This window comes from Erythrolamprus reginae, chromosome 10 (assembly GCF_031021105.1).
Source record: "Erythrolamprus reginae isolate rEryReg1 chromosome 10, rEryReg1.hap1, whole genome shotgun sequence".
NCBI classification, from domain to species: domain Eukaryota; kingdom Metazoa; phylum Chordata; class Lepidosauria; order Squamata; family Dipsadidae; genus Erythrolamprus; species Erythrolamprus reginae.
The window spans coordinates 9,545,954-9,558,588 of record NC_091959.1 but is presented as its reverse complement, the minus strand read 5'-3'; the positions used below and the strand labels follow the sequence as shown (position 1 = coordinate 9,558,588).

Below are 12,635 nucleotides of genomic sequence, written 5' to 3'. Positions count from 1 at the left end.
AGTTCATTTGGTAAAATGAATACATCCGGAACCGCCTTCTACTGCACGAATCCCAGCAGCCGATAAGGTCCCACAGAGTTGGCCTTCTCCGGGTCCCGTCGACCAAACAATGTTGTTTGGCGGGCCCCAGGGGAAGAGCCTTCTCTGTGGTGGCCCCGGCCCTCTGGAATCAACTCCCCCCCCAGAGATTAGAACGGCCCCCACCCTCCTTGTCTTTCGCAAATTACTCAAGACCCACCTTTGTCGCCAGGCATGGGGGAGTTAGGATATGTATGGTATGTTTGTGTGTATGTTTGGTTTTTATAATAAGGGTTTTTAGTTTTATTAAATTGGATTGTTACATGTTGTTTTTATCATTGTTGTTAGCCGCCCCGAGTCTACAGAGAGGGGCGGCATACAAATAAATAAATAAATAAACAAACAAACAAACAAAGAAATAAATAAATGTCAAATGCTATGTAAACATTTTAAAGCAAGAACAGCATTGAAAATGACCTATTCCATAGGCGAAATTTCATTTTGCTGTTCCTCCCTCCCCCATCTAATTCCTCCTGGCAATAATATTTTTTCCCCCAAAACCAAGTGGAGCAAGGACAAGATAGCGATGGGGATATGATTGTCGAATGATGGGATGCACAGAAGATAATTAAGATATCCCTTAGTTAGGAAGTTAGAAAGGAACCATGCTTTCTCACATCCCATGTAAGTTGCTACAGTTTGTTTTATCTTAAGGTGCTCTTGACGTTATAATAATAATAACAACAGAATTGGAAGGGACCTTGGAGGTCTTCTAGTCCAACCTCCTGCTTAGGCAGGAAACCCTACCCTACTTCAGACAGATGGTTATCCAACATCTTAAAAACTTCCAGTGTTGGAGCATTCACAACTTCTGGAGGCAAGCTGTTCCACTGATTATTTATTTATTATTTATTATTTATTATTTAGATTTGTATGCCGCCCCTCTCCGCAGGCTCGGGGCGGCTCACAACAGAATAAAAACAATTTATAACAAATCCAAATATAATTTAAAATGTTTTTTTAAAATAATTAATTGTTCTAACTGTCAGGAAATTTCTCCTTAGTTCTAAGTTACTTCTCTCCTTGTTTAGTTTCCACCCACTGCTTCTTATTTTACCCTCAGGTGCTTTGCAGAATAGTTTGACTCCTTCTTTGTGGCAACCCCTGAGACACTGCTATCCCATCTCCCCTGGTCCTTCTTTTCATTAAACTAGCCATCCCCAGCTCCTGCAACAGTTCTTCATATGTTTTAGCCGCCAGTCCCCTAATAATCTTTGTTGCTCTTCTCTGCACTTTTTCAAGAGTCTCAACATCCTTTTTGCATCGTGGCGACCAAAACTGAATGCAGTATCCCAAGTCTGGCCTTACCAAGGCCTTATAAAGTGGTATTGACAGTTGACGTGACCTTGATTCTACCCCTCTGTTAATGCAGCTGCTCCTATTTAAATGGTTGTCCACTGGGACTCCAAGATCCCTCTCACTGTTACTACTGTTGAGCAATGTACCACATACACTGTACCTGTGCATTTTGTTTTTCTTGCCTAAATGTAGAACCTTACTTTTTTTTTTTTTGCCATTGAATTTCATTTTATTAGATAGAATAGAATAGAATAGAATTTTATTGGCCAAGTGTGATTGGACACACAAGGAATTTGTCTTGGTGCAAATGCTCTCAGCGTACATAAAATAAAATATACATTTGTCAAGAATCATGTGGTACAACACTTAATGATTGTCATAGGGGTCAAATAAGCAATGAAGAAGCAATATTAATAATTGCGGAGAGGGGCAATATTAATAATTGCGGAGGGGCAATATTAATAATTGCGGAGAGGGGCGGCATACAAATCTAAATAAATAAATAAATAAATAAATAAATAAAAATCTTAGGATATAAGCAACAAGTTACAGTCATACAGTCAACATGGGAGGAAATGGGTGAAAGGAATGATGAGAAAAACTAGTAGAATAGAAGTGCAGATTTAGTAGAAAGTCTGACAGTGTTGAGGGAATTGTTTAGTAGAGTGATGGCGTTCGGGAAAAAACTGTTCTTGTGTCTAGTTGTCTTGGTGTGCAGTGCTCTGTAGCGACGTTTTGAGGGTAGGAGTTGAAACAATTTGTGTCCAGGATGTGAGGGGTCAGTAAATATTTTCCCCGCCCATTGCCCATTGTTCAAGTTTGTCAAGATCCTTCTGTATTTTGTATCTATTTTCTGGAGTGTTGAAAGCTATAGTTCAACGTTTTTCAAACTTGGCAACGTTAAGATATGTGGACTTCAACTCCCAGAATTCCTTGGCTAGCATGTCCAATGGTAGAGGAAATCAAGACATAAAGGGCTTTGTAAGGGTATGACCATCTCTTGGGATAGAGCCAGAAAACCAACAAACTACAGAAAACTACAGCAGGCTCACACACTAGAAGTGGCATTCTGCTTCTACCTATTAGCAGAATTGCATTCTGTATCAACTATATGAGAGCAATGTTTTTCAAACTTTGGCAATGTCAAGATGTCTGGATTTCCACTCCCAGAACTCGTCCGCCATCCTTTTCAAGGAAGAAATTTGTATTCAATGTCGGTTGGCGGGCCCCAGGGGAAGAGCCTTCTCTGTGGCGGCCCCGACTCTCTGGAACCAGCTTCCCCCAGAGATTAGAACTGCCCCTACCCTCCTTGCCTTTCATAAACTCCTTAAAACCCACCTTTGTCGTCAGGCATGGGGGAACTGAAATATCTCCCCTGGGCCTATACAATTTATGTCTGGTATGCTTGTATGTATGTCTGCTTAATAATGGGGTTTTTTAAATATCTTAAATTGTAAATTATTAGATTTGTTATGAACTGTTTTTATTGTGTTGTGAGCCGCCCCGAGTCTACGGAAAGGGACGGCATACAAATCTAATAAACATAAACATAAACATTCATGTGTTTAGACATTAGTACAGTTATTAGGGGAATATTTTCGTTCCCAGAAAGCGTAACTATCGGAAAAATGGTCTGAAATTTTCCTGAGTCTTGACATACCTTGAACCTGGAGGACTTGCGATATATCGAATCCTTGACTCGTTCGAACAATTATCACGCCAAATTCAAAGTCGAATGCATCACTGGAACAAAGTTTGCATTAAGATTAAGATTGCAGAAAATACGACTTCAGCAACAGTGGTCAATGCCTGGAATGCGCTACTGGACTCCGTGGTTTCTTCCCCAAACCCCCAAAATTTTAACCTTAGACTGTCTACAGTTGGCCTTATCCCATTCCTAAGAGGTCTGTAAGGGACGCGCATACACGTGCCATCATTCTTACTACACCTGTCTTTCTGTCCTATTGTCCTCATTTATCTGTACTTACTATGCTTATGTTTGTGTTTGTACCTTTACCTGCTATCTTGTACATGATCAACAAACAAACAAACAAACAAACAAACAAATAAAAGGAGGATAGAAAAAGAAACTTATTGAAAAAGGATTGAGTTATAGTAACAGTTAATGTAAAGCCATAACTGTTAAGTAAATTTTAAGTTGAATCAAAGTTAGAAGATGACAATAAAAACAATGTAGGCATATACTGCATCTGTGTCTGCTTCAAAAAAAATTTCCAAGACGTTCTTGAACCTGCAAGGAAACCTGAAAAAAAACAACAACACCAGGCTGCCTTGATGACTACAAGCAAGGTACTCTGTTTTCAAAAAATATGAAATATTCCTAAATTATTTTCTCTTCCCAGATGACACCAACCGTGAAAGCAACCGCCACAGCTGGGAATGACTCAGAGTCGTTTCCCATTGTCGCTGGCTGAGGAGCTGCTCCAGTTCCCTGGGGGTTTGCCACCCCTCCCAGTCCACCAGCAGGTGCTTCCCTTATTCCCCACCCTTTCTGCATGGTTCTGACCTGGTTCCGAAAGAACCAGGTCTGCAGACGGTGGAAGTATTGGAGTTCCCCTACAAAGCGAGGGGACACTCCATGCCACCGTGGCATTGGCCATGCCCCTACCCTAAAACTGAAGTATTTCTAAATCATTTCCAACTGTGCAAGCCTCTAGAACACACTGTAGTCTTTTCTTGCATACAAGCATTATTTTGTTTCATGAGTATAGAAAGCAATAATAACCCTTTTTGTATTCAAGATGTTTGAAAATCTTGAATTGCAAGTTTAAAAATAATTTTATAAATCAGGCCTTTTTCAAAACAAAACAAAACAAAACCAACAATACCAAGCTGTTTAGAGATGCTTTTAATTCCTAGCAGCATAATATTTATTTATTTATTTGTTTATTTATTCATTCATTCATTTATTTTGACTATGCCGTCCAATCCCAAAGGACTCGGGGCGGATTACAACATATATAATACAATATACTTCCAAATTCATACTTACTGTATGGCACCTGTGTAATTTTCAACTTGCATTGCAGTGGCATGTCTCCAATCCTTTTTAAAGCCAAGCACCAAAGTGTTGGGTTTCATTCTTCCTAAACCAGAGGCCTGCCAGCATAAAACACAATGCTTAAAACAAGGCTATGCGCAAGGTTTAATCTAAAATTAGAAGTGGTGCGGAAAGATAATGGGAGTGCAGTGATGCTCTGGAGGGATTTAAGATTAAAATCTATCTGGCGAGTCTCCTTCATGCTTGTACCCAAGCAGCACATGTAAAGATGAGTTCTAAATCATCTCAGCTATAAACGATGTTTAAACTGCAAGAAATGTACAATTGGCTATAGTGGGCATCCATTTGCATTCCTTTGGATTCAAAAAATCAAACTTTGAAAATTAGACCAAGGTAATTTTTCAGGCTACTGGTTGCGTGATTGTTTTTAACACAATCCATGTCAGGATTTGCAGTGCCTTTAATATAAAGCAAGGATGATGTTTAAATGTTTAAAGAGCCGTAACATTGCTACATAATGCCTTTATAAGACAGCTACTATATTCAAGATACAGTGGTACCTCTACTTACGGATTTAATTCGTCCCGTGACCAGGTTCTTAAGTAGAAAAGATTGTAAAAAGAAGCAATTTTTCCCATAGGAATCAATGTAAAAGCAAATAATGCGTGCGATTGGGGAAACCACAGGGAGGGTGGAGGCCCTGTTTCCTCCCAGGAGATTCCTAGAGAGGCCCCAAAGAGGCTTCTCCCCACCTTTTTCGGCCCTGTTTCCTCCCAGGAGATTCCTAGAGAAGCCCCAGGGAGGCTTCTCTCATGCCTTTTCCGGCCCTGTTTCCTCCCAGGAGATTGCTAGAGAGGCTCCACGGAGGCTTCTCCCTGCCTTTTCCAGCCCTGTTTCCTCCCAGGAGATTCCTAGAGAGGCTCCACGGAGGCTTCCCCCTGCCTTTTCCAGCCCTGTTTCCTCCCAGGAGATTTCTAGAGAGGCCCCAAAGAGGCTTCTCCCCACCTTTTTCGGCCCTGTTTCTTCCCAGGAGATTCCTAGAGAGGACCCACGGAGGCTTCTCCCCACCTTTTCCGGCCGTTTCCTCCCAGGATATTCCTAGAGAAGCCCCAGGGAGGCTTCTCTCCTGCTTTTTCCGGCCCTGTTTCCTCCCAGGAGATTCCTAGAGAGGCCCTACGGAGGCTTCTACCCACTTTTTCCAGCTCTGTTTCCTCCCAGGAGATTCCTAGAGAGGCCCCAAAGAGGCTTGTCCCCACCTTTTCCGGCCCTGTTTCCTCCCAGTAGATTCCTAGAGAGGCCCCATAGAGGCTTCTCCCCACCTTTTTCGGCCCTGTTTCCTCCCAGGAGATTCCTAGAGAGGACCCACGGAGGCTTCTCCCCACTTTTTCCGGCTCTGTTTCCTCCCAGGAGATTCCTAGAGAAGCCCCACGGAGGCTTCTCCCCGCCTTTTCTGGTTACACTTTTGGAGGCTCGGGTTTGTAAGTGAAAAATGGTTCTCGAGAAGAGGCAAAAAAAATCTTGAACACCCGGTTCTTATCTAGAAAAATTCTTAAGTAGAGGCGTTCTTAGGTAGAGGTACCACTGTACTCTCAATATTATCTTTTTTTAAAAATACAGTTGGATTTCTTTTCTTGGTTTTTTTTTAGAACGAGCACATCTTCCACTTCACTTCTTTAGCTTTTCCCACCCCTGGAAAATCGTGAGTGCTTTCTGATTGAAAAGGCAGCCTAGCCTCTTGTTTCAGAAGCATTAGCATGCTCATTATATCTGATGGTGTAGCAATCAAATTAATACTCTGATCATAAACTCATTGTTTAATTTCACAGCAATTAGAACATCTGGTTGCTTGTATGATAACGAGCTTCTTCTCCCCTGTGAAATCCATGGGAAATGTTAGAAGATGAAGTGTTAATTTCACTGTATAAAATATCTTTTGTGATCCAATATAAAAAACGCCGGTACTATTACATAAGTATAGGCCCATTATGGTGAAACTATGGCACACTTGCCACAGGGGGCACATGGAGCACAGCTCCATTTTCGCTGCTGGTTCGATGGCGTCAAGCGCACCAGTAGGAACCCAATACAGTGGTGCCCCACGGAGGCTTCTCCCTGCCTTTTCCAGCCTTGTTTTCCTCCCAGGAGATTCTTAGAGAGGCCCCACAGAGACTTCTCCCCGCCTTTTCTGGTCCTGTTTCCTCCCAGGAGATTCCTAGAGAGGTCCCACAGAAACTTCTCCCCACCTTTTCCAGTCCAGTTTCCTCCCTGGAGATTCCTGGAGAGGCCCCACAGAGGCTTCTCCCTGCCTTTTCTGGTCCTGTTTTTCTCCAGGAGATTCTTAGAGAGGCCCCACAGAGGCTTCTCCCTGCCTTTTCCGGTCCTGTTTCCTCCCAGGAGATTCCTAGAGAGGCCCCACGGTGGCTTCTCCCTGCCTTTTCCGGTCCTGTTTCCTCCCAGGAGATTCCTAGAGAGGCCCCACAGAGGCTTCTCCCCGCCTTTTCCGGTCCTGTTTCCTCCCAGGAGATTCCTAGAGAGGCCCCACGGAGGCTTCTCCCTGCCTTTTCTGGTCCTGTTTCCCCCCAGGAGATTCTTAGAGAGGCCCCATGGAGGCTTCTCCCTGCCTTTTCTGGTCCTGTTTCCTCCCAGGAGATTCCTGGAGAGGCCCCACAGAGGCTTCTCCCTGCCTTTTCCGGTCCTGTTTCCTCCGAGGAGATTCCTAAAGAGGCCCCATGGAGGCTTCTCCCTGCCTTTTCTGGCCCTGTTTCCTCCCAAGAGATTCCTAGAGAGGCCCCACGGAGGCTTCTCCCCACCTTTTCCAGTTAAAGTTTGGGAGGCTCGGGTTTGCAAGTGGAAAATGGTTCTTGAGAAGAGGCAAAAAAATCTTGAACACCCGGTTCATATCTAGAAAAGTTTGTAAGTAGAGGTGTTCTTAGGTTGAGGTACCACTGCTTTGAAGCCCCACTTTCAAGCCGCTCACCTGAAGAAGGCTTTTGACTCCGTCTCTAAAGCTGTCGGCTGCAACCGCAGCATAAAAGGCTTTCCTTTTGTTCTTCCCAAGCCAGGCTTGCTTCGTTGTCATGCCACTGTTCATCTCCGTAACGCACAGCTTGCGTGGGCCCTGTGTGACACGATCGTACATTAGAGAGAAACTCCACATTATGCCCGGCACAATAGCATGATTTCGAGGGAGGGACCGAATCGACTCAGTGAGGGGGCTGCGACGTGAATCAAGGGGGAACCAAAAAAAAATTAGATCTCCACAAAAGATTTTTTTTCCCCCTTCCATCCTCAGAGATTCAATCTTTTGAAAAGAAGCTCGCTGTTACAAATCGTTCCTTTTTCCATTCAGTTCTGTGTGAGCCACTTAGGTTTGTGATAACCCGTTTTCAAAATTCAGCTTTGGGAGAGTTTTAATTAACGGTGAAGTCACGAAGGATTAGCAAAGGAGCTCAATGGTAATTGGACTCCAAGTACTGTATTCATCGTTATTTTATTTAAAAAAAACAACAACTATGAACTATACTACGAACGACAAACATTAGATAATGTTCGCCGTTCATAGTTTCTGTCTCCAAAGCCTTTCTAAGCTGGGGATTTAGGCATGGCATTTGGTGCATAAAAGAATTGTGATCCCCTTATATAGAGTGCTGGTGAGACCACATTTGGAGTACTGTGTTCAGTTCTGGAGACCTCACCTACAAAAAGATATTGACAAAATTGAACGGGTCCAAAGACGGGCTACAAGAATGGCGGAAGGTCTTAAGCATAAAACGTATCAGGGAAGACTTAATGAACTCAATCTGTATAGTCTGGAGGACAGAAGGAAAAGGGGGGACATGATCCAAACATTTAAATATGTTAAAGGGTTAAATAAGGTTCAGGAAGGAAGTGTTTTTAATAGGAAAGTGAACACAAGAACAAGGGGACACAATCTGAGGTTAGTTGGGGGAAAGATCAGAAGCAACGGGAGAAAATATTATTTGACTGAAAGAGTAGTAGATGCTTGGAACAAACTTCCAGCAGATGTGGTTGGTAAATCCACAGTAACTGAATTTAAACATGCCTGGGATAAACATAGATCCATTGTAAGATAAAATACAGGAAATAATATAAGGGCAGACTAGATGGACCATGAGGCCTTTTTCTGCTGTCAGTCTTCTATGTTTCTATGTTTCTAATATAGCAGAAGATGGGGATCAGAGAAAGGGCATTGTGAATTGTGGAAGGAATTTTTTTTTTAAATTCCTGGAGAAGGAATTTGCAATTCCCTTCGGTGATAACTGGCTGCATATTTCACCTGATGTCACATAAGACTGTCTAATTTATTTCCCCCTCCACCCCTTGCGTTTTGCTTTCCAATTATTTTGTTTCAAATTAGATTAGCTTTGGAACTTCTTAGAGAGTTTTTTTTTTAAATTACTCTTGGCTGCCCTAAATGTTTTATCAACATTTAGAAGCGGAGGGGATGTGTTTTATGTAAACAAACATATGCCGAGGAATCCCAGTTTTGACACGTGGCGGTTGGCAAGTCTGCTGGCCGTGTAATGGCAGTGCTTTCCAGTCTATCTATGTAAAATATGGATTTTGAAAGGCAATTGTGAAAAAGGTTAGAAACATAGAAGACTGACAGCAGAAAAAGACCTCATGGTCCATCTAGTCTGCCGTTATACTATTTCCTGTATTTTATCTTAAGATGGATATATGTTTATCCCAGGCATGTTTAAATTCAGTTACTGTGGATTTACCAACCACGTCTGCTGGAAGTTTGTTCCAAGGATCTACTACTCTTTCAGTGAAATAATATTTCCTCACGTTGCTTTTGATCTTTCCCCCAACTAACTTCAGATTGTGTCCCCTTGTTCTTGTGTTCACTTTCCTATTAAAAACACTTCTCTCCTGGACCTTATTTAACCCTTTAACATATTTAAATGTTTCGATCATGTCCCCCCTTTTCCTTCTGTCCTCCAGACTATACAGATTGAGTTCATTAAGTCTTTCCTGATACGTTTTATGCTTGTAGCCCGTTTTATGCTTGTAGCCCGTCTTTGGACCCGTTCAATTTTGTCAATATCTTTTTGTAGGTGAGGTCTCCAGAACTGAACACAGTATTCCAAATGTGGTCTCACCAGCGCTCTATATAAGGGGATCACAATCTCCCTCTTCCTGCTTGTTATACCTCTAGCTATGCAGCCAAGCATCCTACTTGCTTTTCCTACTGCCCGACCGCACTGCTCACCCATTTTGAGACTGTCAGAAATCACTACCCCTAAATCCTTCTCTTCTGAAGTTTTTGCTAACACAGAACTGCCAATACAATACTCAGATTGAGGATTCCTTTTCCCCAAGTGCATTATTTTACATTTGGAAACATTAAACTGCAGTTTCCATTGCTTTGACCATTTATCTAGTAAAGCTAAATCATTTACCATATTACAGACCCCTCCAGGAATATCAACCCTATTGCACACTTTAGAGTCATCGGCAAATAGGCAAACCTTTCCTACCAAACCTTCCCCTATGTCACTCACAAACATATTAAAAAGAATAGGACCCAGAACAGACCCTTGTGGCACACCGCTTGTAACCTGTCTCTGCTCAGAATACTCGCCATTAACAATAACTCTCTGATGTCTATGCTTCAGCCAGCTTGAAATCCACTGAACTATCCAGGGATTAAGTCCATGGCAGTGCTTTCCAGGCGAGCTATGTAAAATATGGATTTTGAAAGGCAATTGTGAAAAAGGTTCCTTGTGTTGTTTGTGATTAAGTCTGTGTGTCTGTCTCGAAATGGCTAAGATACAGCGGTGGATTCAGTGATGGGCAACCGACGGTGCAGTCAGGGGCTCCATCTGGTAGGAAATTCTGGGAGGCGCACGAAACTGCACATGCGCATAAGCAAAAATATTGGTGAAAATCACCGAAATCTCACTCATGCGCATGTCCTCACACAAGATTTCACTTGTGCCCATGTGCAGAAGCCTGCCAGATGGCCTCGGAGGGTGCGCTGATAGCGCCGAAGATGAGCGGCCCTTCACTGGGTGGATTGCTCCTGGTTCTAAGAACTGGTAGCCCTGACGGCGGGAAGCTCCGCCCACCCACCCGGGATGCTTCCGTGCATGTGCCGAAGGGTTGGGCATGCCCAGAAGGGTTGGGCATGTGCAGAAGCATGCATGAGCAAACCATTACACATGCATGAAGCATTTGCAAAAAACGGGCACACCGGAAGTTCGTTTTCCGTACTTCCGGTTTGTCTATTGGGTGGGGTTTTTTGGACTCCGGGGCTTCAAGAAGGTTCCTTGAACCCTCCAGAGTGCAAAAAAAAAAAAAGAAGGCACAATTAGCAAACTGGAAGTCTGTTTTCCGTACTTCTGGTTTGTCTGTTGGGCAGATTTTTTTGTATTTTCTGTGAAGCGTCCGGAGGGCAAAACGGCCTTTCCTAGGTCCGAAAATCAGCTGGCCAGCATGCACACGTGCTGGAGCTGACATAGGACAACCTCTCACGTGCTATCCGATGTGGCTTGGCATGTCGCCTTTGGCACATGTGCCATAGGTTTGCCATCACAGGACTAGAGGATCCTAAAGCTAGGTTTTCGGCTGTTGGTATTGGCCTTAAATTTGGGGTATGGAATAAGGCTCCCCGAGTTGACAAAGTGCAGTTTTGAATTTGTGTATTGTATGCCTGTTGTGGTTAGCTCTGGCCCAGCTCCTGCCCTAAGGAATGTGCAGGTGGATGTGGGGGAAACATCCACATGCTGCAGGCCTGTTTTGCTCCCGATGGAATCTGCCGACGAAGCCTCCTCTGACCAAGGAAGCGTGAGTGACAGGGAAGAGGGGAGTTTGGCAGACAGCCCAGGAGGAGATCAATCATCTGTATCATCCCTGGATTCTGAACAAGAATTAATGACACATCCACGCATGCGTAGAGTGATGCATAGGAGACAAGAACTGAAGGATTATTACAAGAGAAAATGAGGCCACCTGTGGTTGGGTTGGGCTGCTGTAATTAGTGCTACAGATAAAAGTGCAGCCTGGTGTTTTAGGCTCATGGTGGTTTATCTGATTCATTGTTTCAAGATCGTGGTTTTGTGTTGTTCAAGATTGTGTGTGGACTCTCTGGACTTTAGAATTGGACTCAATTTCCCAGTTATTGGGTGAGCAATTGGATTGCATTTAATCTGTGCCTTGTGTGTACCAGAAAATCCCTTTGACATTTAAAAAGGGAGCTGTTTCTGTTTTTCTGTTTATAAAAACTTTTGGGTTTTCCTTTTATTGTGTGGTGTGTGTCTTCCTGGACTAATTACCCTGTAATTACGGGCGGTTGAAACACACGGTCAGAACAATGCCTGATGTAGTTTGGCTGCATTCTTCCCCCAAGGCTTAATATAAAAGGCACTTGGTGCTGTCTGAACTTGGTTTTTTTCTTGTAGACGTTTCATTACCAAACTAGACAACGTCATCAATGCTAGTAAGGAATGGTGCTTGCTCTTGGTTTATATTCTAGTAGCTTGTTCTGTCAGTTTTGGTGGGGGAAATTGTCTGCCAACAGTGATAGGCAAGCTACTATAAAACCCTTGGAACCCATCCTTATTAGCACCGATAATATTACTTACTTACTTAGTAAAACATCTTGATGTTACTTAGTAAAACATCTGCAAGAAAATAAGCAAACTTAGAGAGCGCTAAGCTACAAATATTCTCCTTTATTCGTATAAACAGCACACTCTGCAGCAATTAAAAAATAAATAAAAACAGGTACTTAACCATAGTTCTTCCCAATGGCTACCAAAATTTAGATTCGCACATTAGCTGAATATAAACTAAACAAAGCATTAAGTAAGAATCTAAGCTAAACAAAGCACTAAGTAAGAATCATTTAGAATCTTAATGGGAGTCATATTGATAGCCAACTCCTATTTTATCATTCTCTTATTCTCCCAGTCAAATAGCTTGCAGTAGTTCATTATGCCAATTTTTATTAGTCAATAAAACTAAGCGTTACTAGCTTTTTAGAGAAGGAAATTAAAATACCTGAACCATATATAAACAACATGTTATCTAAAATATTTGCAGACCTATAAAAACTAGAAAGCAATAAGTTTAAAAAAAATTGGAAATCTTTCTCTCCAAAGCTTTTTATGGACTGGAATACAATACCCACTGGAATAAAGAGTAAAACTTAAGTGTTATAAATTAACGGGGCATAAATAAATAAATAAATCCTTTATTGAATTGTGCT

General features: G+C 42.5%; 1 protein-coding gene across 2 annotated transcripts in view; it reads right to left on the bottom strand.

The window, feature by feature from the left end:
- SLC12A1 (solute carrier family 12 member 1) overlaps positions 1–12,635 on the bottom strand; it is a 68,742-nt gene that overhangs the window by 12,114 nt on the left and 43,993 nt on the right. For both annotated transcript variants that reach the window (XM_070763306.1, XM_070763307.1), the window contains exons 18-20: positions 7,377–7,517; positions 4,391–4,497; positions 3,038–3,120 (exon numbers count right to left, since the gene is read on the bottom strand). In XM_070763306.1, the coding sequence (XP_070619407.1) occupies positions 3,038–3,120; positions 4,391–4,497; positions 7,377–7,517 (331 nt within the window). The remainder of the gene's footprint in view (positions 1–3,037; positions 3,121–4,390; positions 4,498–7,376; positions 7,518–12,635) is intronic.